Raw genomic sequence first — 26205 nt, 5'->3', positions numbered from 1 at the left:
AGCAACGCATTGACCCATGTGATATTGAATTGGTGTTATTGCATAGTTTTATTATTTAAACCTAGTGGCATTTCAATTAAATGGCTTGTTGACATGTCTCTTAGGCTTGGGTTAATTAAATACATGTTTGTGTGCTTGTGGAGCTGCCAGCCAGGTGACACCACTCAGCCAAGGGCCAAAAGAGTGAATTCCAAACATTTTGTATATGACTCTAGGCCCTCATTTATCAACCGTGCGTACGCCAAAATATGGGTGTACGCCGAAATTACCGCAATTTTCGGCATTTACTATTTGCGCCAACGTTTGATTTTGAACTTGAGCCAAGACAAAAACCACGTCTGGTCGGGAGCTGTCGTACGCTTTGTCCTCACCTGTTTTTCTGTCGTAGAACAGCGGAGCAGCATTGTTTGACCAGCTGAGAGGCTGTCACAGGCATCGAAACATATGTATTCACTCCTAAAATGTTTATATAAAACTGTGTAGGTATGTATATGGGCTAAATGTAAAAAATAAAATAAAAAGTAAAGGAATACATCAACGATGTGTCTTTGTGTCATAGGAAATTAGTAGGAGATTTCCAACTTTACAAGCAAGCAATTAAAATCGCGCATTTAAAAACAATGTTGCAAGTTAGATGCGTAAGCCATTTAAACAGTGTTTTGCATGATGAGCGCATACATGCGAGGATTTGGGCTGTCTGTGCTGAAATATTTCCATGACGGGACGATGGAGAGTAGCCTATAGTGCACTGCTGCAGCGCGGAGAGTCCCAACATGGGTAGCCTACTGTAGCCTAATCTACAGCAGGCCGATGTCTTTCTGGAGTTACAGTATGCGCAATCTCCTCCTCGCGTCGCTCGAATGCCAAATGTGCCGTGCCAGCGCAAGTGGGAACGCATCGGAGATAGTATAGGCTAAGCCAGCCTGCAGCCCACCACTGTCCAGTGCCACATGAGGCTATGGTTTTTGGCTGCAATATTCATATAATTGACAGTTGACAGCGAGGCAATTTAAATAGACTGTCGTCGAACGTGCATGGTCAATTGGTCACGGTGTCACGGACGGACCACCGTGATAGAGAGAGACAGACTACAGGACAGGAGATGCACCTTGCAAAACTGCAGCGTGTGTGCGTGCCTATTTGTTATATAATTCATGGTTCACAGGTTCAGGTTTTCGTTCACTAATATATCTTGTTGTATATTAAATGAATAAAGACTTTAATAATTTAATATACAACTAACAACACAGTGACAGTTGCTTGCAAATTGCGATATGTGCGTGCATGCGTGCGTGCGGGGGGTGAGGCGGCAGCAAGGGAAGCGAAGCGAGAGGAGAAACAGACAGGGTAGTCCTACAGCTTTATTTAATTCATGCAGGTTTATTTATTTAAGATACAACAAGTTGCGTGCGTCTGTGTGTGTGTATGGGAGGGGGCAGCAAGGCAACTTAGGTGACATTCACACCAGAAAGCTTTGCTGCGATTCAAACGAATCCTGCGCATTGTCAGAAAGTGCACTTCGTTTGACAGGTGAAACTTTTTTTCCCCTGTAACCATGGTTTCCAGGTCGTATTGCAGTTGTTCATGTCGCAAAAACGAGGGCGAGGCTAGATTTTATAGGGCGTGCCAGATAGATTTCAGCCGTCACATTTATTAACGTCGGAACGAAATTAAGGAAGAAACAGCTGTCTGCGATCACTTTGTAAATGCCGACCCGACGTGGGTGTACTACGAATCCTACACTCGAATTTGGGGCAGAATTTACACTCAATTGATAAATGAGGGCCATATGTGTGTTTGTATGCACACATCAAAACATGCACTATCCTAAAACAAAAACAGAAAAACACTAGCAGTCAAAACATCAAACTTCAAGGCAATCAATAAAGGATTTTCTAAAATCCATAATGTTTTCATGACCAACAGTCTTGTGGCCTTGGTGAGATATATAACCCTGTTTTTTGACTTACGTAGTGACCTAAGTTGGCACATGGGGATGGCATAGTACCGCAGAGCCGGACTTACCGTTGGGCTAGGGTGGGCTGAAGCCCGGGGGCCCCCGACTAGGGGGGCCCCAAAAAAAAAAAATGTGTGTATTGTTATTGTATTTAGTTGTATTATGGTTAAACCATTGAGAGCTTCTGCCTGCCTGCCTCTCTTTTTAGGGGCCTGGGTACCCCAAAAAAACAAAATAGCCCAAAAAAAATTCGGCCTCGCGGCTATGCCGCGAGCCCAAGGGGGGCCCTCAAATTTGCTCCAGCCCGGGGGCCCTCAGCAAGGTAAATCCGGCTCTGCCGATGGGTGTTGCTGAAAGATTACATAATGCCCCTACGTTGGCACAAGGGTATAAAATGTAACAACTGGACAAAGAATTCAGGGAGGGGGTGTTAGGCAGAGGAAGACAGTCATGAGGGCTTATCTACACATACACCTGATTTCACACATGTGCTTGACCTTGATATTGTTGTCTTCCTTCTGTCCTGTGTCTTCATCAGCTTCCTCTTCCTTGCAGGCTCAGTTTGATCTGAACAGAATGTACAAGAATGGGGATTTTGTTCTGGGTGGTTTGTTTAACATCCACCTGCATGCTGTTGAGTGTCGACCCTGAGCTGTCTTTCACCTCCCGGCCACAGGAACCCAACTGCTACTGTTCGTTACTCTTTCAGGAAATGGGGAAAATAACCTGTGTTCCAGCAAACCAATTGTAACACAATCACAAGTCTCTTGTCAATACTTTCCATAGTTTAAAAATTATGAAAAAAACCCAAAAAAAACACAGACAGCCGATCTACAAGGTCACAACACTGCGCAATGTGATGAGTTGTGACCTTGTATGTAGATTGACTATTTTTGCTATACTTTTGAGCAACAATCTCCTGTGACAAAGTAGGGCATTCATTTATGAAGAAAATATGGAGACCCAAGGTTTGTGCCACAGCAAACAGGCTGAACTTGTTTTGAGAGACACTACCATAGGAATAGATGATGTTGTGTTTATTTTAACAGACTAGTACATTCACGCACGGTCACAATGGCGTTTTGTGTGTTAGTTTCAGTGTTAAAGGCTTCAGGCGTGCCATCAGAAAAAAGGCCCAGCAGTGCCTCCCCCTTCGTCAGGTGCGCAGATAGGGGGGGGGGACGGGGGGAGGGATCGACCCCCTCAGTTTCATGAGGAGGGGGGATTATCCCCTCCAAAAAAATGCCAATTTGTGCGCACAGATCGCCCCCAAATATGTCCCCCCCAGTTATAAAATGCTATCTGCGCCCTGCCGTCCATCAATTAGAGAGTTGATCTTCCAGCCCAGCCTTCTACAGAGGTACCATCGAGAGCATTCTCACTTACTGTTTCATCTCCTGAGTGATAACAGTACAGCCGAGGAGAGAAAACAACTGAACAGGATACTGAGAACAGCTAGTAAGATCATTGGTACCTTGATGCATGAGGAGAGCGACTAACATCGTTAAGGACACCACCCACCCCTCTCACAGCCTGATCTCTGGTGAATGGAGGTGGATGATGTGAGAATGGTGGAGAGTTGGGTGTGGTGCTGAATCTGCTGATTGGTGATTGAGTGTGAAGTGGCTGATTAAAAGCAGGTAGTGTTGCAGATTGACAGGTACAGCCTCTGGCCCTGTCCCCACTCCTGATTCGTCAACCTCGTCCACGCCCCAGGCCAGGATTGGCTGTGCTTCTGAGTCCTCATCTATAAAGCCTCAGTCTGCCCCGATGACTCTGTGGAATGGCAGCTGAAAAGCATCAGAGAATCAAACACGCTGTCCCCCACCAACCAAACCATGTAGCTTTCAGTATGGGCAGAAACCTTGTATCTCCGTATTTGAAATGTTTACTTTTTATTATTTTGTAAATGAATGCCTGACTTCATCATGCATGTATGTAGGCCTATGTCTCCACCATCCCTGAATCCACAGTCTGTCACAACTGAAAGGCAGAATTCCCAATGCAGCACTTTGTGCCATGCATATACAGCAGGGGTCCTCAACTAGAAATGCTGAAGGTCCACTAATAATTTTTGAAAAAGACTAAGGTCCGGTCCCATGAGCGCGGCGCGGGGCTCTATGCCTGTTTAGTACAGTCACACCAAGGCAAGCTTATACAAATCAGATCCCCTTCCAACCAACCAATCCTGGGGAGTATGGAAATAAAATGTTTCACAAATATTCCCCTCCAGAAAATCACAGCAAATGAGAGGTATTGTGTTGAGGCACAAAGAACACCTTTATTAAGTTAAAAGAAAGGGGGGGGGGGAGAATATCACAGTTGTGTACTTCAGCTACTGTATACTTAAAAAAAAGTAGACTCATCAGAGCCAAGTTCTCCTGTCACAGCAACTTTGTGTATTATGTCGTTTCTTGACCTCAAAGAAAAAAGGCTTCGTTAACAATGTATGTTTTTATTGAAACGAAAATCATTCCATTCACATTTATAGCCCAGACGCATCCAGTCTCCATAAAATAATATTCTAGTTCCATAAGGCACTTTTGTTCAAATCTGTTATAACAAAGTAGATTTCCTATCAAATAGGAAAGGCACTAAAAGGCAGCAGATTGGGATGACCGCAATCTCACGTTCCTAGGTTCTTTGAGGAGACAGTATATTGAATGAATATTGAATTAAATGTTGCCCTATTATCCTATGGTCCCTTATGAGTTAAATGCCAAGACAGTATCGTGCCCCAAATATGGAATAGTTCTGTTTTGTATTATATAATCTCTTGGAATTGGTATTCTATTGAAAAGGTTCCAGCATAGCATACAAATTACATATTTTCACCGTGTAATTTACCAAGTGCAGGGTTCAATTGCATTTAGATTTCAATTTGGAATGTTGAAATGAATAGTCTTCAACAGGTTGACAACACCCCTAGTCAACAGTGGTGTTCTCTGAGGTATAAGAATGAAGAGAGGTACCATGTAGTTACAAAGAAAAGAAGAAAGAAATGAAAAACAGCATGCCAAATGAAATATATTGCAGACAGTACAGGATCTCACAGAAAACTGTAAAACATTCCCCATTGCAGAACCGTTTTCAATGTCACATTTTCAACTGCACATAAACTGATGTGATGATTACAGTTGAAAGTCTTGCATCAAAGCAGCATCCAACAGTTTTAAAGTGTCCGACATGTAAACACACATACAGGGGTTTCAACCTCTTATAGATGGAGTGCCACATTTTTTGTATTTTCCCAGTTTTTCATGTGTCTATGAGGTGACAGTACTTCATTAGACACCCTGGAGTTGTTTTTATGTGCAATGGTTTATTTACTTTGTATTTAGGGTTTCTTCCTGGAGGCTGAACCCTTGACAGGCAAACGGGCCAATGATATAAACAGTAATATAGTGACATCACATTATCAGCCCCTCCCCTAAACCCTCCACCTTTATCATACAACTACAGCTGTGGGTGCGGGTGGCTTCAGTTCAGGTGGATCACCACCCATCAGGCAAACCAGGCATACTTAATGAACTGATGGGCGTGTCCACATAAAAGCATGATTTTAACAAATACGGTACACTTCTTATATTATAATAATAGCTGATGATCTTGTTTTAGGGTGGAAAAAAATCGTGGCACTCCATCTTTAACAATTTGTTACCTAAACATTGATAGGCTTTTAAAGAGTCAGTGGCAGTGTGAATAAATCGTCAGTGATACCAATCTAATTCCAGGTGCACACACAATGTTGTTGAAAATATTTCCCTAGTGTAGATGTCATGATAACCTAAAAGAATGCTAGTACATTGGAACTCTTTCAGCACATCCAGTTACACAGTAAAACCCTTGGAGTTAGTTTATTGATTTGTAACTCAGACAGTGTACAAATGCACCCAAATGGACCCTTACATTGTGCCCTCTCAGAGTTATTTTATTAGAGGATTTTACTGTGTAGTATTGTAAACAGCACAGGATAAAACACTCCACCTGAGGTTACATCTCGTGCACGGTTACATAAAAGTACAATTATTTTGTTCTGCTGATACAACGTCTGAAGCAGAACTAAATAATTGTATTCTTATGTACCCGAACACAAGATGTAATAATAAAGTATTAACCTTGAACCTTGCCCTAGACCTGTATCTCATGTTATCACTCCTTTCAACTGCCTTGTTCCCTTTGCTTTCTTAATTCTTTCCTATTCCCTTCCTTCACTGTTCTCTAAATCAAGAGCATAAACAAGAGCATAAAAACCTTAAAAACAATCACCCTCCTCCAAATATGTCCATATTGATATAGAAATATGGAAAGAAGACAACACTGTGTTCTTTGGTCACTTTGTCAAAAAGAAGGAAAAAAAAAGGATAAAAAAGGGTATCTTATTAAAAATGTCTTTTCCCTAGTCGTCCAAAAAGTCCTCATCCAAGTTAACATCCGAGGTGTCGATATCGTCATCCAGGTCAAAGTTGTCCAGGTCAAGATCATCCAACCCCTGGAACAAAAAAAAACAAGTCACAGTTTGCATTGTGGACAACCTACCAGTCAGCTAAGCAGCAACACTGTTGCATGGCAAACCGTATTTAAACTCAGCTGCGTGCCAATGTCACACGCTGACAATCAATCGAGAGAGGGCAACGTGTCTTGTAGATCTGCCATTTTCACACGCAAAACTGACAAGCAACTAAATATAAATCTGGCTTATAAATTGCACTTGAATGTGGCACAGGGTGGTGCATAAGACCATACAAATACATGTACTTAAATGTATCAATGCATTGTTCTTTTTTTACCTCATCATTCATCTCCATCTCTAGGTCTTCTGGTGGTTCCTCAGCTCCTCCAGAATTAGCCTCTTCCATTGCCTTCCCGAGTGAGGGAACTGCTGCTGGAACTTCAGGTACCGGTGGCTCTGGGGTTGGAGGATCTGCCACAGAGGGTACCAGTATTGCTTCTGGCACTGCTGGTGTTGGTACAACCGGGGCTGGGGCGAAGGCCGGGGCTGGGGCGAAGGCCGGCACTGGCTCCATTACCGGTATTGCAGATGGGCCTGGGACTGGTGCTAGAATGGGCGCCAGGTCTGGGATTAAAACAGTGTCCAGCTCATTCATATCCAAACTGACTGGATCTTCTAGAGTGATGAGTTCATCCAATGCAGCAGGTGCAGATGCCGCAGATTCCGGAACAAGCACCGTCGCTGCTGCCTCAGCGGTCGCGGGCGTCGACTCTGTTGCCACAAGAACATCTGTTGCTACCCACTCAGTTTCCTCAGTGAAAGATATGAGGGTGTCAGTAACCTCTGTCACTATGGTTTCTGCTGGTGCTGACTCAGTTTGTGTGCATTCTGTTGTAATGGTCAGCGAGGTGGTCTCAACAACAGGCAGCACCGTGTCTAAAACAATGGTTTCTGTTGCTACGACTTCAACAGGAGGTTTGTCAGTTGCCAGAGACATTTCCTGGACACCCATCTCAAGTGAAGATACAACATCTTCCGTAGAGGTGGGAAGTAGCACTGGGGGCTCTACGATGGAAGTCTCTGTGATGACGGCGGTCTCTGTGGCAGGAGCCTCTGTGATGGCTGGAGCCTCTAATGTGGGAGCCTCTGAAATGACTGGGGTCTCTACGACAGGAGCCTCTGTGATGGCTGTGGCCGCTACTGTGGGTGCCTCTGTGATGGCTGGGGCCTCTACTGTGGGTGCCTCTGTGATGGCTGGGGCCTCTACGACAGGAGCCTCTGTGATGGCTGGGGCCTCTAATGTGGGTGCCTCTGTGATGGCTGGGGTCTCTACGACAGGAGGCACTGTGATGGCTGGAGCCTCTAATGTGGGTGCCTCTGTGATGGCTGGGGTCTCTACGACAGGAGCCTCTGTGATGGCTGGGGCCTCTACTATGGGAGCCTCTGTGATGGCTGGGGTCTCTACGGCAGGAGCCTCTGTGATGACTGGGGCTTCTTCGATGGAAGCCTCTGTGATCACATCTTCCAAAAGGTCCTGTTCTGCATTGACTGGCGCCACCTCCGACATGGCGACGGTATCCACTTCCACTGCTGCTGCCATCTCTGGCTCAGCCACAGCCTCTTCAGAGGAGACGGGTTCTGCTTGCGCTGGTTCAATACGCTCCGTCGGTACTGTGGCCGGTGGAGGCGATGTGTCCATCGGAATGGATTCTTCCTCTGCCGCCGTGACAGGCTCAATAAGCTCCTCTTCATCTCTGGAAATGGGCTCTTCCACCGCTGCTGGTTCTGAAGGTGCAGCCTCTACCACAGCTGCTGCCACGGGGGTGTCATCCACACCCTCCATCACTTCCTGAACAATAACCTGTTGGAACATATTTTACATTTTACATCAAGTAGGTTGTTGACGGCTACAATCAAATATATAACAGAACATCTACAGTAGTAGTCAAACAGATAGAATGGGTGTCTATATGTATCAGTTAAAGTGATGCGACAACAAACAAGATGAAGCGGAGCGGCATAAACATCCATATCTGTAATAATTTAGAAATTATTGTGTAATATTGCCTCCATAACATTAGCAAGAAGCAGCAGGATTCACCAAACAGTTAAACCCAAATGCAAACCATAACCTTGCTTTACAACGAGCTATTGTCGTTATACAATCGAGAACTATTGATTATGCTCTTGCTTTTACTGTGCTTTGTGTTTTATTTGCTTTTAATCTGATTATTTTCTTTTAGCCCCATTTCCCCTGTCCCTCAAAAGGCCCTGCCTTTTGCAAGGCCACAATTGTAAGTAAGAATATGTTCTTAATTTGTCTTGCCTGGTTCAATAAAGGCTAAAAACATTTGGAGTACCAATTTGACAGTTAATTCTCAACGGTAGGATCTTACCTCTGGCTCAGCAGTCACTCCTGTTGGCACATAGCCTGCACAATCCTCCAGAACATTACGATCCTCGTTGGGCTTAAGAATAAACACAACAACGAAGAAGCTGGTGTCAGCATCTCAAATTTGATAATGCTAAAAATGCGGTGCAGGCACAGTATATTAACCACCATGTTAACCACCATGTTAACCATGTTCATTTAACCACTTTAAACCCAACCCCTATATACTTCTTTGACCCTTACACGTCTGTAACTCTGAGAGTATTGTTTCCATTTTGTATATTCTCAGAGTAATGGGGGTCCTTGAAATTAAAAGGTTTGAGAACCACTGCTGTGCTGAACACCCACTTGAACCCCAAAGAGAAATTCTCTACTATGAATTTAAACATTTGTACTGTCCAACAATATTCCCCACTGACCATAATGAGTGGGTACTCTGCAGAAGGTCTGACCGTGACGTGGGTCTCTTTCAAGTACTGCTCAGCCAGCAGGGCCTGCTGCAGGCCTGGGAACAGATTGCTGTACTGGGTCGGGTCGGCCAGAGCATCTGCTGCCTTTTGGTTCACCTTGGACAGGCTCTCTTTCCATAACTGCACTACCCTGGAGGATTGGAGATTGCACACAGGTTACTCATGCAGCTAGTTTTCTTTAACCCATTCTGACCTGAGATCAGATTCTAAAAATGTCTGTTTGAAAATGACAGTTTTCTGAAAAAGCTATGTTTCTATGTCAGTCGTTCTTCGATTTTTCAAAAATAGCAGACCTACAAGCTCGTAGCGCGCCACTCGGTGGCGCGCTATGAGCTTGTAGATCTGCTATTTTTCAATAGCTAAAGCATGACATAATGCTAACACCAAAAGGGGTTCCCGCCCAAAATGGGTTAATACATTTATTTTAGACAATTGGACATAATGGCTTCCACCCGACACAGCAACGATATGTACACTATATACTGTAGACAGAATATACTGTATAGCTTTGCTAAACAGATTACTGTATTTATACTTTTGGGGCAGCGGTGGCCTAAGGCTTAAAGAAGCACCCTTGTTGCCGAAAGGTTGCCGGTTCGATTCACCCAGAAATATCTGGGTGGGGAAGTGATTGTCATCACTCACCCAACACCGCTGAAGTGCCCTTGAGCAAGGCACTGAACCCCCAAATGCTCCCCCTGGAGCTGCTTAGTGGCCAACAGTATAAGACTGTGGTTGTACTGGTCAGCTCCCAGGTTTTAACGTGTGTGTGTGTGTGTGTGTGTGTCTGTCTGTGTGTTTATATGTGCAGGGCGTTTATTTACCCAGGGAAGTAGCTGAGCACCTGTGCTCAGCTACTTCCCTGGGTAAATAAAGAATAATACAAAAATAAATAAAAAAAAACTGCAGATCCAGGAAGCATTAAAGCATGGCACCTATAGAGCGTCGCAGTCCCGCCCTCTACCATGGACCAGGAAATGATTCTCCGTTCATTTTCCTCATAGACATTTCAGAAAGTATTTATTTAAAGACGTTTACGCCACGGACAAAGCCAACTCGAGTCGTGACAAATCATGACAACAAACACAACTTTTGGGGCCGAAAAAATAATTAGAAAGAAGAAAAAAACGGCAGGTTACAACACTTTCTTTGTTGTTTTTCTTCTTTGTAATTATTTGTTTGGTCCAAAATATTGTTTGTGTTGTCATGAGTTGTCACGACTCGAGTTGGCTTTGTCCGTGGCGTAACCGTCTTTAAATAAATACTTTCTGAAATGTCTATGAGGAAAATGCATTGGGATTCATTTCCTGGTCCATGGTAGGAGGCGGGACTGCGACGCTCTATAGGGCCCAGCGAAATATCCCAAAAGGGGCGTAAACATTTGTCGCTTCCAGCCCGCATCCTTGTTGTGGGGCAAATAGGACCCTAGGAGAGACACAGATCAATCACTTTGCTAGAGTGACATGACGAGCTTGTAGCCTAAACAGTGACGTTTCCATGCGATTACACTACTTTAATGGTGCAGATTTGCTCGGTTCATACTTGTGCCATAACAGAAGGACTTTAGAAGGAAGGATATTGTCTGGACTTTCTATCAAACAATCAAGTTTCAAGCAAATGTGCACTGACGGCGCACAGAACCACAGCCAAAGAACTGGTCATTTAATTAAGCCACATACACTTTTATACTGTATAATCAATGAGGTTTCTATTTTAATTGGGTGTCTAGCTGGTCATGTCATGATTTTATTTATATATTTATATATCACTATTAGTATAATTGTAATCCATCTACAACCTAGTAGTGAGCTTGCAGATCAGCTATTTTCAATGAACAGATGTAACAGTTAAAAACCACCCGGTCTACAGTACATTGTATTGTATCTTGTTAGTGTTCTTGATTAATGTATTCATTAGTTTAAATGAACACCCAGAAAATAGCCAAAACGTCACTGCTCTGCAAAAGACGTAAAAGTAGCTCAACTGTCAATTAACTACCGGTAGCTTATTAAAATAGCCAATCTATACCCTGGTGAGTTAATGTGGAGATTAACAATCAATAGAAAAACGCACCGGATCTAGAGGTAGGCCTATTATATATTGTTAATAAGTGTTCTTGAATCATAGCCTACCATGTGTTATCATAGGCAAATGGGCAATCAAATACATTACTGTAGCCTACATTGTCAACAGCCCAGACAGCTCAAGCTCAACTAGAAACAAAGTATTGACGCTTTTTTGTTTTGCACTATGGCTGTGGATGTGAATCAGCAGTTTGAGCACCCACCAGCAGATGTAAAATAAACATGGGGCATGAAAGATTTCTGCAGATGTTTCGCTAAGCAATTACATGTATAACAGTTCGTTCCTTCAGATAGAGGTGGTTGTAGGCTACTGCGCTGCATCAGTTGTTGTAGCCTTGAAGTAGCTGTCAAAATCATCTTTCCATTCTGTGTGTAAGTGACGTGTGTTCATAATATCCCCGATTTTGCGGAGATAAAGCTCTCTTCTTAATAGCTTCTACGTATGTTGAGCACAAGCCTCGTCTTTCCATTAGTTTTCCGTTCAATCTTTAGTCGGTAAATGAGTAATTTTACAAAACGCAAAGCGTGTGAATTGTCATTCACACCGTTCAGCTACGGTTCAGGTTGCCCCACAACCCGGCGAGGGGGCGGAGATCAGAGAGAGGGGGCTCTCTATGACGAGACGTTGCTGGAAACTATAACTCAGTGGCGTGCACAGATAGACACCAGGGGGTGCTAGAGCACCCCCTGCCCTTTTGGCAATGTGCCCTTTTGAAAAAAAAAAGAAACAAAAACTTTTTTTTCTCTTTTTTTTTAAATAGCAGACCTACAAGCTCATAGCGCGCCACTCGGTGGCGCGCTATGAGCTTGTAGATCTGCTATTTTTCAATAGCTAAAGCATAACATAATGCTAACACCAAAAGGGGTTCCCGCCCAAAATGGATTAAGGCAACCGGCCGGTTCCACACGCTGCACAAGGTGCCCTTTTTTAACTTGAGCACCTGCCCCTCTAAATGTCTGTGCACGCCACTGCTGGAAACTATAACTATATTGTCAGTGCATCAGTGTATGCACATCTATGTATTCACAGGCAGCTGTACCTTGACACCTGACTGGGCAGGTATGTCCTGGCCAGGAATGCAGCCTCTGGCAGACGGTTAGTCTTGAGGAGGAGATCCAGACATTTGTCCAATCTGGAAGGGATTGAAATAAATATAATGTAAATTAAGAGCAACATTCAAAGAATCTGGATAAAAATAGTAGTTCCTCCAACCCCTCCCTTGGCCCGATTCATTTTGACAGACACTCACTTCCCCTGGAGGAAATAGGTGAGGAACGCCACGTTGGTCTTGCCATCTTTCTCAGCCCCCTCTGCCAGTTTGCCGACCATGGCTGCATTGCCCGATGCAGTGGCCAACAGCAATAATCCTCCATAGTCCTGGGCATGGTGCAGACACTCCTGCGCCAGACCAAACTGGCACTTTGTAGTGGCTAGCTCTGCCAGTTGCTTCCATTTATGCTCTGACTGCAGGGCCAGTGTGCCAAGGTGTGAGGATTATCATCATTGTGGGAAAAGGCAAAGACATAATACAGTTCCAAGCAGTTAGTGAGTGACACACAGTCAATGTTTGCAGGTAACCCAAACAAGGTCTTGTATTTAAACTTGTGAAAGAATTGTGAATGATGACTACTGTACTACTAGCTCATGACGTGTGTGTGTGTGTGTGTGTGTGTGTGTGTGTGTGTGTTGCATGAATGCGTGCGTGCGCCAATGTGTACAGAGTACAGACCTCAGCTTCCAGCGCCAGTTGGTATGCGATCTTCAGCTCCCCCAATTGTAGAGCTAGTTCAAACCTGTGTTCTGGGTCAGTGGATACCGCCAGGGCCTGTTGTCTGAAACCCTATACAACACAGCAAATGGATTTCAAGTACTGCAATCAACAATTCCTGCTCAGGAATAAACAAAAAGAAAAACAAGGAAGCAAACAACAGATGTGTAAGTTATTAATGTTGGGCCCAAAAGCCCTGCAGTGGAACTGACAGTGGAACTGACAGTTGCATGAAGGATGAATGAGCTCTGCAAACAGAAGGTTGTCATTGAATTCATAAGGGGGACAAAAAGTTGTGTTTGGATAGAGAATAAATCATGTTTTCCCCTCAATTCAGAGTAGATATGGGCTGGTGTAAACATGTTCCAACAAGTGTGATACTGAGCGTGATATAGGACTGCTAATACCATCTTTAACCACTTGGGGTCACACTTACAAAGTAAAAAAAATACTTTTTTTCCCTAGGTTTTTTTTTAGCTCACCTCTTTCCTCAGCTTATTGATTATGTGAGCAGACATGAGACTTTGTAAACAGATGCGCAGAAGATACTGTACGCATGAAACACACATCGTTTAACCCATTTTGACCTGAGATCAGATTCTAAAAATGTCTTCTACATCCTGACAGTTTTCTGAAAAAGCTATGTTTCTATGTCAGTGGTTCTTCGATTTTTCAAAAATAGCAGACCTACAAGCTATGAGCTTGTAGATCTGCTATTTTTCAATAGCTAAAGCATAACATAATGCTAACACCAAAAGGGGTTTCCCGCTCAAAATGGGTTAACACACTGCCTGACACACCTGACATTTGATGTCCTTGTTGTTGCTGGTCAGCTCAGAGCCAAAACCTTGGACCCCGGAACAGACAAACTAGAAATCGACCCAAATCTACTACAAACATTGGGTGAAGTAGGGCCAGGCTGAAGAGGAGCATGCTCTAGTCTAAAAGATAATATAAAATATAAAACGGACAGCATTCCTGCCTAGAGGGCATCTGGATGCCTTCCACTTCATAAAAGAGAAGGAGACTCTGACCATATCAATCATTCATACAAACTCATACATTTGTATATGTGCATAATCCTGTCTTCCCATCTTGGGCAAAGGAAGAAAATAACAGATGTGCAATGACTTAGGCCTGACTCACACCTTCAGAACAGATTTATGTATAGCTGATGCATGAGACTTATTGACTGATGCAAGCTCACAATGCATTTCCAATGGGAGTCACATGGTTTGACATTTGTGTCAGCCGAAAGCCGTACAACACAAATGTTGTGTCAAACCATGTGACTTCCATTGGAAATGCATTGGGGCAAGATGTAAACAAACCCTTTCTTTACATCTGGCATGCATCAATGTTGTATGCTAGATCGAAAGGTGTGAGTGAAGCCTAAGAGAGATGAGTGGCATCACATTTACCTGTTTCTCCAAGAAGTTGGCCACACGTGTCCGCTGTTCCTTGGGGATTGTGGGCAGGACCTTGTCGGCCATGCCGAAGTCCCTCCTCATGACGGCTGTCTGGTATTCCAGCACAGACACCAGCAGGGAGTAGCTGATTATGGTCAGCTCCTTGTCCCCCAGATAGAGGTGGTTGTCCTTAGGGATGTAGCCCAACAGGTACATGGTCCTAACGTACAGCCGACACAACCACTGAGTTAGATTCTATTAGAACAGCGGTTCCCAAACCTTTTTGGCCATGCACCCCCTGTTACCTCCCGACCTAGCTGACGCACCCCCCCACATGGAAATCAAAATTGCATAGAGACATACATTTCCTATTTATCCACATATATGCACATATATGAACCTGAATATGGCATATGCAGCATAGGCTATATATTCTGCATATACTTGCCATATTTGGCATAATATGTTAATACATTTCAAATAAAACCATAGTACCACCATTAGCCTTTTCATGTCGCGCACCCCCTAGAAGGCGCTCGCGCACCACAAGGGGTGCACGCATCACAGTTTGGGAACAGTTTTGTTCTGACGATAGATGATAGCCGACAGGCTTAGGAAAGGTGGAAAGATGGAGCAGCTGAACATATACTACATCATGCGATTATAGTCACAAGGCCTTGATTCACACCACATAATCTATTAACTAGTTATTAAATGTTTCATAATGTCATTGCTGTGATTGTAAAAACAAACATAGATGCAATGAGTCAACGTTCTTCTCTGTACATTTGCATTTCCACTCAATTTGCTGACTGACTATATAAAGACTGACCTATCTAGGTGAGCAACGGTGACAATCTCTCCCCCAACATAGTAGTTGAGTCTGTTGACAGAGCTGGTGTAGATGAAACAGTCTCCGACCCACACCCCGGTCTTCACCACCTCCTGGATCTCTCCCAGCACCTGGGCGGCGATAGAGACAGAGATGGATAGAGAGATGGAGGCAGAGAAAGAGAGAGTTTGGAGAACCAGATGAGGAAAAGGAGAGAGGGAGACAGCAGGCAGACAAGTCAAACAAAAGACGGAGAAACGTAAGAGCAAGAAATGGAAAAGGGAGTCACAAGTTTTAAACGCCATCTACAATTATCCACACTACTACTATACACAATAACATTAATTATGTATGGTTTCCTTGAGAACAACGTTGGGCAGATGTAGATATTTTCAGACCTCAAATGCGTCCTCTATCCCGTCCTCTGTCATGGTCTCCTTGGCCTCCTGGGCTGCAGCCACTCTGTCCGCCAGGTAACGCAGGACAAAGAAAGATTCCTCTGTGGCGATACACACCAGCTCCCCAGAGTCTGACCAGAAGATCTACAGACAGGAGAATTGGCATCACACACAACGCAGTCTGATGGCAAGGTTTTTTCCAACCCTGATCCACAGGGACGTTGGCTTTTCTATCCTACTTAGTGCTTCACGATTCTTGCTCAAATGAGAATTTTGATTTTCCTCCACAAGAATTGAGATCATTTCGCTTTCACGTTATCAGATTTAGAAAAATATTGTTTTTATCTCTTCTCGGATTATTTTCCCAGATTGCGTTTTTGGTCAAAATAAACCATATTCAACGGCCCATAACTAAAGGACGATGATTGCGTTTACAATTTTTATTGGGTGAATGAAAATACGATCATCCGCCCCTCCATACGCCAGACGGGCACCGTGGGTCAAACCATCGGTAAAAACAATGAAAAACACTGGCGATGGGGGAAGAATTAATTGACGAATACCTAAATCTGAAGCTCCGGATTTGATTGGCCAAATCTGAGCAAAAACATGTCACATTGTATTTGACTGGGTAAATGAACATCTAGTGACATTAACCCATTTTGACCTGAGATCAGATTCTAAAAATGTCCTGACAGTTTTCTGAAAAAGCTATGTTTCTATGTTTCGATTTTTCAAAAATAGCAGACCTACAAGCTCGTAGCGCGCCACTCGGTGGCGCGCTATGAGCTTGTGTTAGCATAACATAATGCTAACACTAAAAGGGTTTTCCGCCCCAAAATGGGTTAAACTGTCATTTGTCTCCAGAATGTGAAACAACAGAATGGGGTTACACACATGTTTTGGTTGGATCTCGATGCGGCGGACCAGTTCAGTGGTGTCCCAGTCGTAGAAGGCCAGACCGTTGGTCGACTTCACACCCAGCAGGAAGCCTCCATGGATACCTGGGGTAGGTACATCATTATAGTTAGATTAGAAAGGAAATACCGGTGTCTCTCTCACACACACACACACACACACACACTCTCTCTCTCTCTCTCTCTCTTGGCCAGCACCCGTACTCAGCCAATCACTAATACTATACAGCAGAGTACGCTGTGCATATTAAAAACACACAGCAAACATATCTCACACACACACACACACACACACACACACACACACACACACACACACACACACACACACACACACACACACACACACACACACACACACACACACACACACACACACACACACACACACACACACACACACACACACACACACACACACACACACACAACTACAATCCTTGATAACAGAGCAGAGAGCAAAACTCACCTTCAGCCCCAAAGTCAGGCTTAAAAGCCTTCTTTTCCTTGAAGTTCTTAAATATTTTGACCAGGTTGCCGCTCTCCCTGGTCGCATACCTAACAAATGGGACATATTATAGGTGTTTAACGAAAGTGGCTGAGCTTGTTTAACCCCTGTATACTACTGACCGGTGTCCCCCCAGGGATCTCAATGCTCACAATGTGTTGCGCTGCGACACGTTGTGAGCTTGTAGATCGGCCATTATAGCCCCAGAATAGGGATGCTAGGGTTCAAGTTGTTAATGTGTTGGTTAGGATTGGTCGAGGTGTGTAGGAACCTACTCTGAGGAGTCGTGGGCCCAGACAAACTCCTGAGCTGAGCCAAAGCTCTTGTTCCTCAGCGCCATAGCAGTGTAGATGATCCACTCCCCATCTCCACACACCACCACAAACCTGAACGTACACACAAACAGAGAGGGTGGAGAGAATCATTATGAACATTGATCAAAGACCCGTACATACTGGTACATACATCATTTCTGTTTTATTATGGTGTTATTGTTTACTATGCTCAGTGCAAATCTATATTTATCGCCATAGTTTATAATCATGACACTTCTTCTCTTTCCATGTAAACCAGCACATGAATCAAACCCAGCCGCTCTCACCTCCCGTTGGGGCTGTGCTGGATGGTCTGGGGGTAGATCTCACAGCTGCCCATATCCTTGACAGCCAGAGGCAGCCTCTCCCCGTCCTTGATCTCAGCCTCCCCCATGGCCTTCAGGTTGGCCTGCTGCACTTCAGAGTGCCGTGCCCACATGATCTTCCCACTGGAGTCCATGGACATGGCCGGCTCCTCACGGCCCAGCTGAAACAAGGAGGGGGCCGAGACGGGCGGGAATTCAATTAACACTTTGAGGGCGTTAAATTGATTGATCAAACGATATGCCCTGCTTAATACGACATCCCCGCTATTTGTTTTATGTGTCTAAATCGCCCTATTTTAATAATTAAAAAGAAAGTCCGTCTCTGCCGCGGAGCTGGTGGAAGGAGCTAACTGTTATGATGTCAAAACCGGAAATCGACACATTCGCTGGGCTGCTAGGGCTTCTGGGAAATTGAGTCCAATGCAAGTGAACGGGGGTTTTGTCTGACTACAACAGCCTCACACCCCCTCCATGTACCGTAGCAAGATGGCGATTGGTGCGAGAAGAGAAGTGAAGTTCCATTGAGAAATGTGTAATAGAGGTAATACACACACCGACCAACTCCAATGAGTTGGTCGGTGTGAGCTTGCCACCATTGGTGTGTGAATGTGGGAAGTGAGGACGCTGGCGTCGACTGTTCACCGCTTCACCTCCCAATGTATGAATGAATGAACCATTGTTAAGCGCTTTGAGTAGGCACGTAGTGCATAGAAAAGCGCTGTAAACATGCAATTCCTTATTATTATTACATAATACCACAGAATACCTTGATGATGATGCTGCCTTCATCATAGCCCAAAGCCACATTGTTGGAGCCACGCTGGCCACACACACACCACACCCGCTCCATGCCGTAGTTGAGTGTGTTCTCCAGTCTGTAGGTGCTGGAATGCCAAACTCTAACAGTACCTATAATAAGGTTAGAATGCCCAAAAAAGGCAAAAAGGCAAATAAATATATAATACTGGGCACAGTGGGCATTGGGCAATCTGATCTCTTTTTCCCTGTACTGAAACCAACAGCAGGAAAGTATCAGGATTTTCCTAGCAGAGGTAAATGCGGTTACAGGGTTTAGTTTGAGTAATAGAGCACCGAAGTCCTGACGTCACTATCAGTACTCAGTAGAGGGCGTCAATCCACAGGTTCGTCTACTTAGTTTTTATTTGCATTGTAATCTCCATAGGAGGATTTTAGATCGCCTCATATAAGAACTGTGTTTGGAAAATAAACTGATCACCCCGGCTTTTTCACTCATATGGATATGAAGCATCGACTGAAGGTGGAAATGTACAAATATACCCAAAGAGTAACAAAAAAGCGTTATAAACGAGTCAAACAACCCAGAGACTACATTTCCGGGTAGGCGGGGTGGCTGCATCTGCCCATCGCACAACATAAACTTTGTTTATTTTATTTTATTGATATTTAATGTTTCGTGGTTAGTACGAGTCGAGTCACCACCAGCTGAGCTTACGTCAACGAGGAATCTCAGGAACGCAATGTGTTGACAGCTGGGCATGACGTATATTAGCAGTGACATTGCCTTCATATGTAGTTTCAAGGCTTTTGCGGCCACATTCATTCAATTTTCTCCAGAAACTGGCTGTATCAAATATGAATGGACATCATTAACGACACACAGCCACTCCCCTGACAGAAAGGCCGGGGTGGTCGGTTTATTTTTCAAACACAGTTCTTATATGAAGTGACCAAAAATCGCCCTATGGGGATCTCAATGCAACTAAAAAAATACATGAACCTGTGTATTGGTGCCCTCTACTGAAAGCGACGTCAGACTTCGGTGCTCTATTTATTTATAATCTTGATTCTTGAATCTATTAATTGTACGACTCACCGTCCTCAGAGCCTGTGAGTATGATGGGCAGCTCGGGGTGGAAGCTGACACAGGACACATTCTGAGCATGACCTTCCAAGGTCTGCACACACGTCTTATTCTAATACAGAAAGGATGGGTCAGAGTCAGTGAACACAAAGCCAAAATACACCTCAAGATCGGTGGGGAACTTAAATAATTTTACACCTCTCTCCGTCTACATAATACACTGAAATACTATGTCCATTTCAAGAAAGATCATTACTTGCGGTTTATTATTTTAAAATATAATAAAAAAGAGATTTTGCCATTGTTTTTCATGATTTTGTTTTTACAAAAGTGAGATTGGGGAGATTTAGGGGCAGCGGTGGCCTAAGGGTTAGAGGAGCGCCCTTGTTGCCGAAAGGCTGTACTGGTCAGCTCCCAGGTTTTAATGTGTGTGTGTGTGTGCATGTGTGTCTGTCTGTGTGTTTCTATGTGCAGGGCGTTGCTGAAAATGAACACCTGTGCTCAGCTACTTCCCTGGGTAAATAAAAAAAAAATTGGGAGGTCAGGTTCAATCACCCATTGAACTGTTGGTTCCAAGGTTACTTACTTACTCTTTTTAAGTGCCATAATTTGTTTGAATATTGTATATCAGTTTAAAAATGAAATGTTACTTTTTGTAAATAATGGATACACATGGATGCTGTCCGTTATTTACCTGGTAGTCCCAGATCTTCACCAGACGGTCATCTGCCCCCGATATGAGGTAGGGCTTGTCTCCTCCACTGTAGTAGTCAATACAGTTTACGCCCTTCTCATGACCCTCCAGTGTGAAGTTAGGAGTGGTGGAACCCAGTTGCCACACCTTAAAAACAGACCAAGTACACAACCTTTGAGTGCAAGTCAGTGTGTAGGAGCCATTTTGAGTCCAGTTTAGCTGAACTGAAGATGCTGATGCTTTTGGATGCAATATATATATTAGTTATTCTGATACCGGAAAAGCTGATCCGACACGGCAATTTGCAATTGCAACATGATGATATTTTATAATGGTAATATCTTTTGATTGCTTCAGCTATTGTTACAATATTGTTTTATACTCTTAAGGTCCTTGAACGCGTTTTAAGGAAAACCGGCGGAAAACCGCTGCTAAAAATCAAAAAAACGCAGCACCTGTACTGTACTATTTACATTACTATTTTACTACTAACTTGGAGCTGCACTTTTCCAATTATTAATGAAATGTATTATTATTTATTCCTAGATCAGTGGTTCTCAAACCTTTTAATTTCAAGAACCCCCTGAGTGTACAAATGGGTCCATTTGAGTTATAGACCTGTCAGGGTCCATTTGAAACCCCCTCAAGAAACCCTGAGGGTCGCTGGACCCCACTTTTTTTTTATTACACACGATACACAAGTTATGGGTATCGGAAGGAAATAGATTGTATCGGTACATCTCTATTTTGGAATCTATCTACCCATAGCCCCAGCTGGACTGCAGTGAGTTACAGTATGCAATAGCTAGTGTAAACAACAGCAAACAATCAAAGCTTTAATGTTATTGGCACAGTTAAAGGGATAGTTCAGATTTTTTTAACTTAAGCTGTATGAAATACTTAACTGTATTAATTGATTGCCCGACTCCCGTGGTGGGAGTTCTGCTCTAGTTTTGGTCAATATGAAGTAGTTCCAGTGATTTTGTGGGGGGCACTGGGGCCACGTAGTAAAAGTAAATTAATTCACAAAACTAAAGTAATTTGTATTTGTTCCTCTATCACATGGAACTATTTTTTTGGGCATAGTGATATGGACACAAAAAACAGAAGGGTCAAAAATGAACGAAAGTCGCACTAATATTTTAGAAATAGGTCAACAATACAAATGACGTTAGTTTTGTGGATTCATTTACTTTTAATGCGTGGCCCCCTGTGCCCCCCACAAAATGACCGGAACTACTTAATATTTCACCAAAACCAGAGCAGAACTCCCACCACGGGACTCGGGCAATCAATTAATACAGTTGCAACCACTATATTAATGGCAAATATTTCATACAGCTTAAGTTAAAAAAAATCTGAACTATCCCTTTAAAACCCTTCTTTTGCATTTATGTGCAGTTAAGTCTGCAAACTAGTTGGCTCGAATCCAATGCATCAGCACCTGACTTCACATTAATGGACCGCAATGTAAAAACATATTCATCTTTTTGACAGTGGTGTGCAACTGTATGATTTTACTATATGAACTACAGATGTACGTACAGACAGGCCTCATATGGCCTTAGGCCTGTCCCCATATATTAGACTATTTTGACAAAAAAATCTTAACTGAAGTTTAATACTTTATAACATACACGTGACAGTGATGCTCCAGTAGTATAGCCATCGCTTACCTCACCCATTTTGAAAGGGCCTAGAATCATTCCTTGGCTGCTTGGTCGTAGCCAGCCTACTTACTGGAATGACTCTACTTTGCTGTGGGTTATTGGTCGCCTCAACAAACTAGTCGTGGATTATCCCTTAGCAGCTTAGTCTGATCCCCTAAAAGTCTAATATCTCCCCCGGGTCATAGGGAATATTCTCTTTGGCTTAGTGGTTAAGATGTTGGCTTTCCACGTGGGAGACCCGGGTTAGAATCTCGGGCGTTGCACATGCAACCGAGTAGGTGACATTTGTTTGTTGAAATATATGTGTGTGCATCACGGAGCAGATTTAATTGTGAGCACTGGAATGTACCTGTGTGTGTGTACTGTACACTGTACCTTGATAGTCCTGTCCAGGGAAGCACTGGCAAACTGGTTGGTGTCTTTGGGATTGATGACAATCTGCATGACATAGTGAGTGTGTCCCTCAAACACCTGGCTGCATGTCCACTTCCTGTCCCAGTCCCACAGCTTGATCAGCATGTCATCTACACACACACACACACACACACACACACACACACACACACACACACACACACACACACACACACACACACACACACACACACACACACACACACACACACACACACACACACACACACACACACACACACACACACACACACACACACACACACACACACACACACCAGAAAATGTTTAAATAAACATAAAATCAAAAAGACAGTGTTTGTAGGGCGAGTTGTGCACTGTTGTTTCCTGTACCACTGCTAGTGAGGATGTAGGGCTGTGTTGGGTGGACAGCTATACAGCGGATGTAGTCAGAGTGGGCCTCAAACATATGAGATCTCTCCAGGGTGTTATAGTTGAACACACGGATCTGCATGTCATCCTGTAATCACATAATGAGACAAAGGAAAGGATTAATTATATTGATGTTCATACTTTTGCTTTTTGTGTATTTAGTACTGTACTGACATAGAATATACTGCTGATGGACCGATCCAACACATTTTTATTTTTATTATTGGAATATAGATCAGGCTGGTACAGTTTCAAAAATATGACTATACAGAGATACATCCAGACTGCACTCTTCAGGCTTTATGAGGCTTACCGCTCCTGCGATCACCCAGTGTTTCCTTGCTACAAACTTGGCCACTCTGACAGGCAGGTCACACACTTCAAAGGTTTTCACCAGGTTCTGCAAACACAGGAGGATGCACACATCGGGTAATCATGAACATGGGAACATCATGGGTAAGACATGAACAAATGGATGAAGAAGATGAGTGAGATGACTGAATGAACGAATGGAGAGCAAGTGTGTTAAGGCTCACGCATATTCCAGATTTAGGTGATGAGTAGGTATAGGCCTACGGTATATGACTCTAAAACGAGATGCTGCATCTCAAGGGGCCATCCTCAATAAAATTCGGACAAATTCGAATCGCCCTAAAAGTGAAGTATGCGTGGGCCTTTACTAGTGCATGTGTGAGAGAGTGAATGAATTGAGTGAGTGAGTGAGAAAGCCGAGTTTGTGCAGTGAGCGTGAATGCATGCATGAGATTATGCAGCATGAATAGATCAGAATATATACATTATACATGTAACTGTCTGCCTGCCCTGAATGTGTGAGTGTTTGTGATGTGGGACTTGTGCACGAATGACTGCATGAGTGCACTGACCGTTATGCACGGACAGTTTCGACCAGCTGCCTTGCTGACCTGCCTGACTGAATGTGTGTTGTTAAGTCACCTGTGTTTCGTGGTTCCAGACCACCACGCTGCCATTGTACAGGCTGGCCACCATCCATGGCTCTGTGGGGTGCAGGTCAACACTCTTCACACGGTCCGACCGAGCTGTCAGCTTCCGCTTGATGTCCAGCCGCAGAGGCTGACGGGCAGAGGCAGGCAGAGATTGAGAGGGGAAACAGGGCGGTTAGTGAAATCAAAGCAAAACACAGAGTTAATTCATCCACCGCCACCAACAACAACAACGAGGGTCTGTTGTGGTTTGATCGATTGATTTGAAAATTGTATTAACAGATTGCAAAATGGGTACGTACAATCCAAGGAAGGTACAGGTCAATACAAAAAATGATAAGAGGATAAAAACCAGGAGAAACCACTAAGACTTGTTTACATCAGGGTCCTCCATTTTCAATTCATCAAAACATTTAAAGACAGTTCCTTTTGATGGCTATGACAAACTAGAAGCAAATAATAATGCATAGCCTACGTTATGCAACTTCTTCTGGAGATAGTTATTTGAGGGGGTGTGTCTGTTTATATTCATTCATTCCACATTTGAGCTGCATGAATGCATCGGTGTTTATGACCGCATTAGTTATTTGCAACCTTTCAAGTCAAGCAAAACATTCAAAGCCTTTTTGTGCCCTAAAACTAGTTCAACTATTAACTTTTCCCAAGACCACAGCAATGACCATTCGTGGTAGTAGTTGTGTGAACGGGCTACCATACGTTTGTTTTTGTCACACGATGTATCGTAATAACCTATTTCTATTAAGAGGTATAACAGTTTATCTACACATTTATAACATTTGCATTGGTTGTTAACTTGTTTTGTATTTTAAACTGCGGACTTTAAACAGAAAAACAATCTTCTATGCAAACAATCACCCCTTTCCACTGTCAGAACTGGCACACTGACTCACAGCCACTGCTCGTGACAGAAGTTGCCACAATTATTATTATAGGTGATTTGACTACATTGTTCTTGTTATTCTTTTTCGTTGAACCTACCATGTTTCCACGTTGGCGGGTGGCGTTTATTGAAGTGCCCGACCTCCCTGCTTACACACGTCGGCCCTGTCCGACCAGATATTCTCTGCGGAGAATCTTTTTGGCGACGTGGATCCTGGTACGCTAGCTCCTCCCGCTTAGATCCGGTGGAGAACTAGGCTGAGATCACTTCACTTTGCGTGTTGCAGATCCGGTCCGACTCGAGAGCGGACACGGAAACGGGGTGTGCATTTACGTTTAGTATGTAAATAATCGGATTATAGTGGGCGGGCTATAGGCCGGATCACACTAGTTAATTCGGAATAGAACCCAGGCTTTCCACGGGTACTGCCGGGAAGCCTGGTGTGGTGACGAGGACTCGAGGAACTAGAACATGCTGTACCCGTAACCCGTCTCCCCGGCTCATACTGTAAATACAGTAGTAGGCTGCTCCTCATGAATGGACGACGACACACGCAGGTGAACCGAGGTACTTGCAGAAAATACATGATTCAGAAGTTGGTCGTGAGTGACAAATTATGTTCGTTGAACAAAACAATAGGCCTACCTGTCAACTGAGTGTCTGAGTCAGTCTTTAACCACTTTCAAACTGGCGGCCCTATGTTAGTCAAACTCATCATAGATATAAATTATATGGGTCATTCCTAGTATTCGGTGCCATTTGTGTCCCCAGGTCATAAATCATAATACAGCATATCTTGTGTAAAATAAGCAAAAACACTAATTCCAAAAAGCTTATCTTATATTATTAAAGGTTTTTCGCCATAGAAAAAAAATATTTGTAGGCCTAGGCCTACCTCAGAGTGAAATAAATATAAAATAATCCCTTTGATTTGAGCTAAAATGCCATGTCCCCCAGGCCCACATGTCTTCATATATGGAGATGGCCATATATGGTGGTGTGATATGTGTCACGAGGCGTGACCATATATGGAGGCGAGATGTCACGAGGCGTGACCACATATGGAGGCATGGGGTGACTAACAGGAGATGCAGGTTTTCATAGTAAATGCGACATATGGTCGCAATAATTTGTCAATATGGGTGTCATGAAAAAGGTCTATACACTGACACCACGGCGCGTAAAACTGTAACTCCGCCCACCCCCAGGGGAAGTTGTGATTTGCTCTCGTTCACTGCAATGCAATTTGCGGCATTTTCAAAACAATATTGAGCAGAGTAGCGATTATCAAACGTATTTGCAATGCCATACGTTGAAAGATCTGTTGCCCGTGGACAAGGCACACTACCTCCGCAAGTTAGATAGCATCGGCATAGATGTTTGTCCATATGTGATTAAGGATTGGACCAAGTTGCATTGGCAGCCATAGAAATTCTTTACCCCAGGCTAAAACCGGATGTGACGTTTTTGGGCGTTCCTGTCTAGCGTGGTGTCAGTCT

At 43.7% G+C, this 26205-nt stretch overlaps 1 protein-coding gene across 3 annotated transcripts; it reads right to left on the bottom strand.

Moving 5' to 3' along the window:
- Positions 1 to 4402: 4402 nt before the first annotated feature.
- Positions 4403 to 24941, bottom strand: LOC306932416 (coatomer subunit beta'-like). 3 transcript variants are annotated; one of them, XM_079514220.1, is made up of 23 exons: positions 24805 to 24941; positions 23798 to 23935; positions 23157 to 23243; positions 22805 to 22931; positions 22412 to 22560; positions 20367 to 20513; positions 19685 to 19784; positions 18596 to 18738; positions 17791 to 17990; positions 17465 to 17575; positions 17151 to 17239; positions 16662 to 16768; positions 15765 to 15908; positions 15367 to 15497; positions 14547 to 14754; positions 13087 to 13197; positions 12607 to 12821; positions 12397 to 12489; positions 9222 to 9402; positions 8807 to 8878; positions 6898 to 8271; positions 6748 to 6864; positions 4403 to 6449 (listed from the first exon to the last, which is right to left on the bottom strand). In XM_079514220.1, exons 1-23 carry the CDS (start codon positions 24805 to 24807, stop codon positions 6357 to 6359), a joined length of 4140 nt encoding a protein of 1379 aa, XP_079370346.1. In that variant the 5' UTR covers positions 24808 to 24941; the 3' UTR covers positions 4403 to 6356. The 3 variants fall into 3 exon arrangements, with proteins under 3 accessions (XP_079370346.1, XP_079370347.1, XP_079370345.1); XM_079514221.1 differs by having other exon boundaries at positions 6748 to 7539; positions 7588 to 8271; XM_079514219.1 differs by having other exon boundaries at positions 6748 to 8271.
- Between the last annotated feature and the right edge of the window lie 1264 nt (positions 24942 to 26205).

The sequence above is a fragment of the Electrona antarctica genome (genome assembly GCF_951216825.1).
Source record: "Electrona antarctica genome assembly, chromosome: 11".
NCBI lineage: Eukaryota > Metazoa > Chordata > Actinopteri > Myctophiformes > Myctophidae > Electrona > Electrona antarctica.
This window is presented reverse-complemented; position numbering and strand designations above follow the sequence as displayed.

Bases quoted from the DNA above. Each gene is read 5' to 3' on its own strand.
- LOC306932416 (XM_079514219.1), bottom strand. The intron at 17,991-18,595 runs GTATTCTGTGGT...TCCTTGTTTCAG, and splicing joins AAGGCAGCATCATCATCAAG to CTGGGCCGTGAGGAGCCGGC. The intron at 8,272-8,806 runs GTAAGATCCTAC...ATGTTCCAACAG, and splicing joins GAGTGACTGCTGAGCCAGAG to GTTATTGTTCAGGAAGTGAT.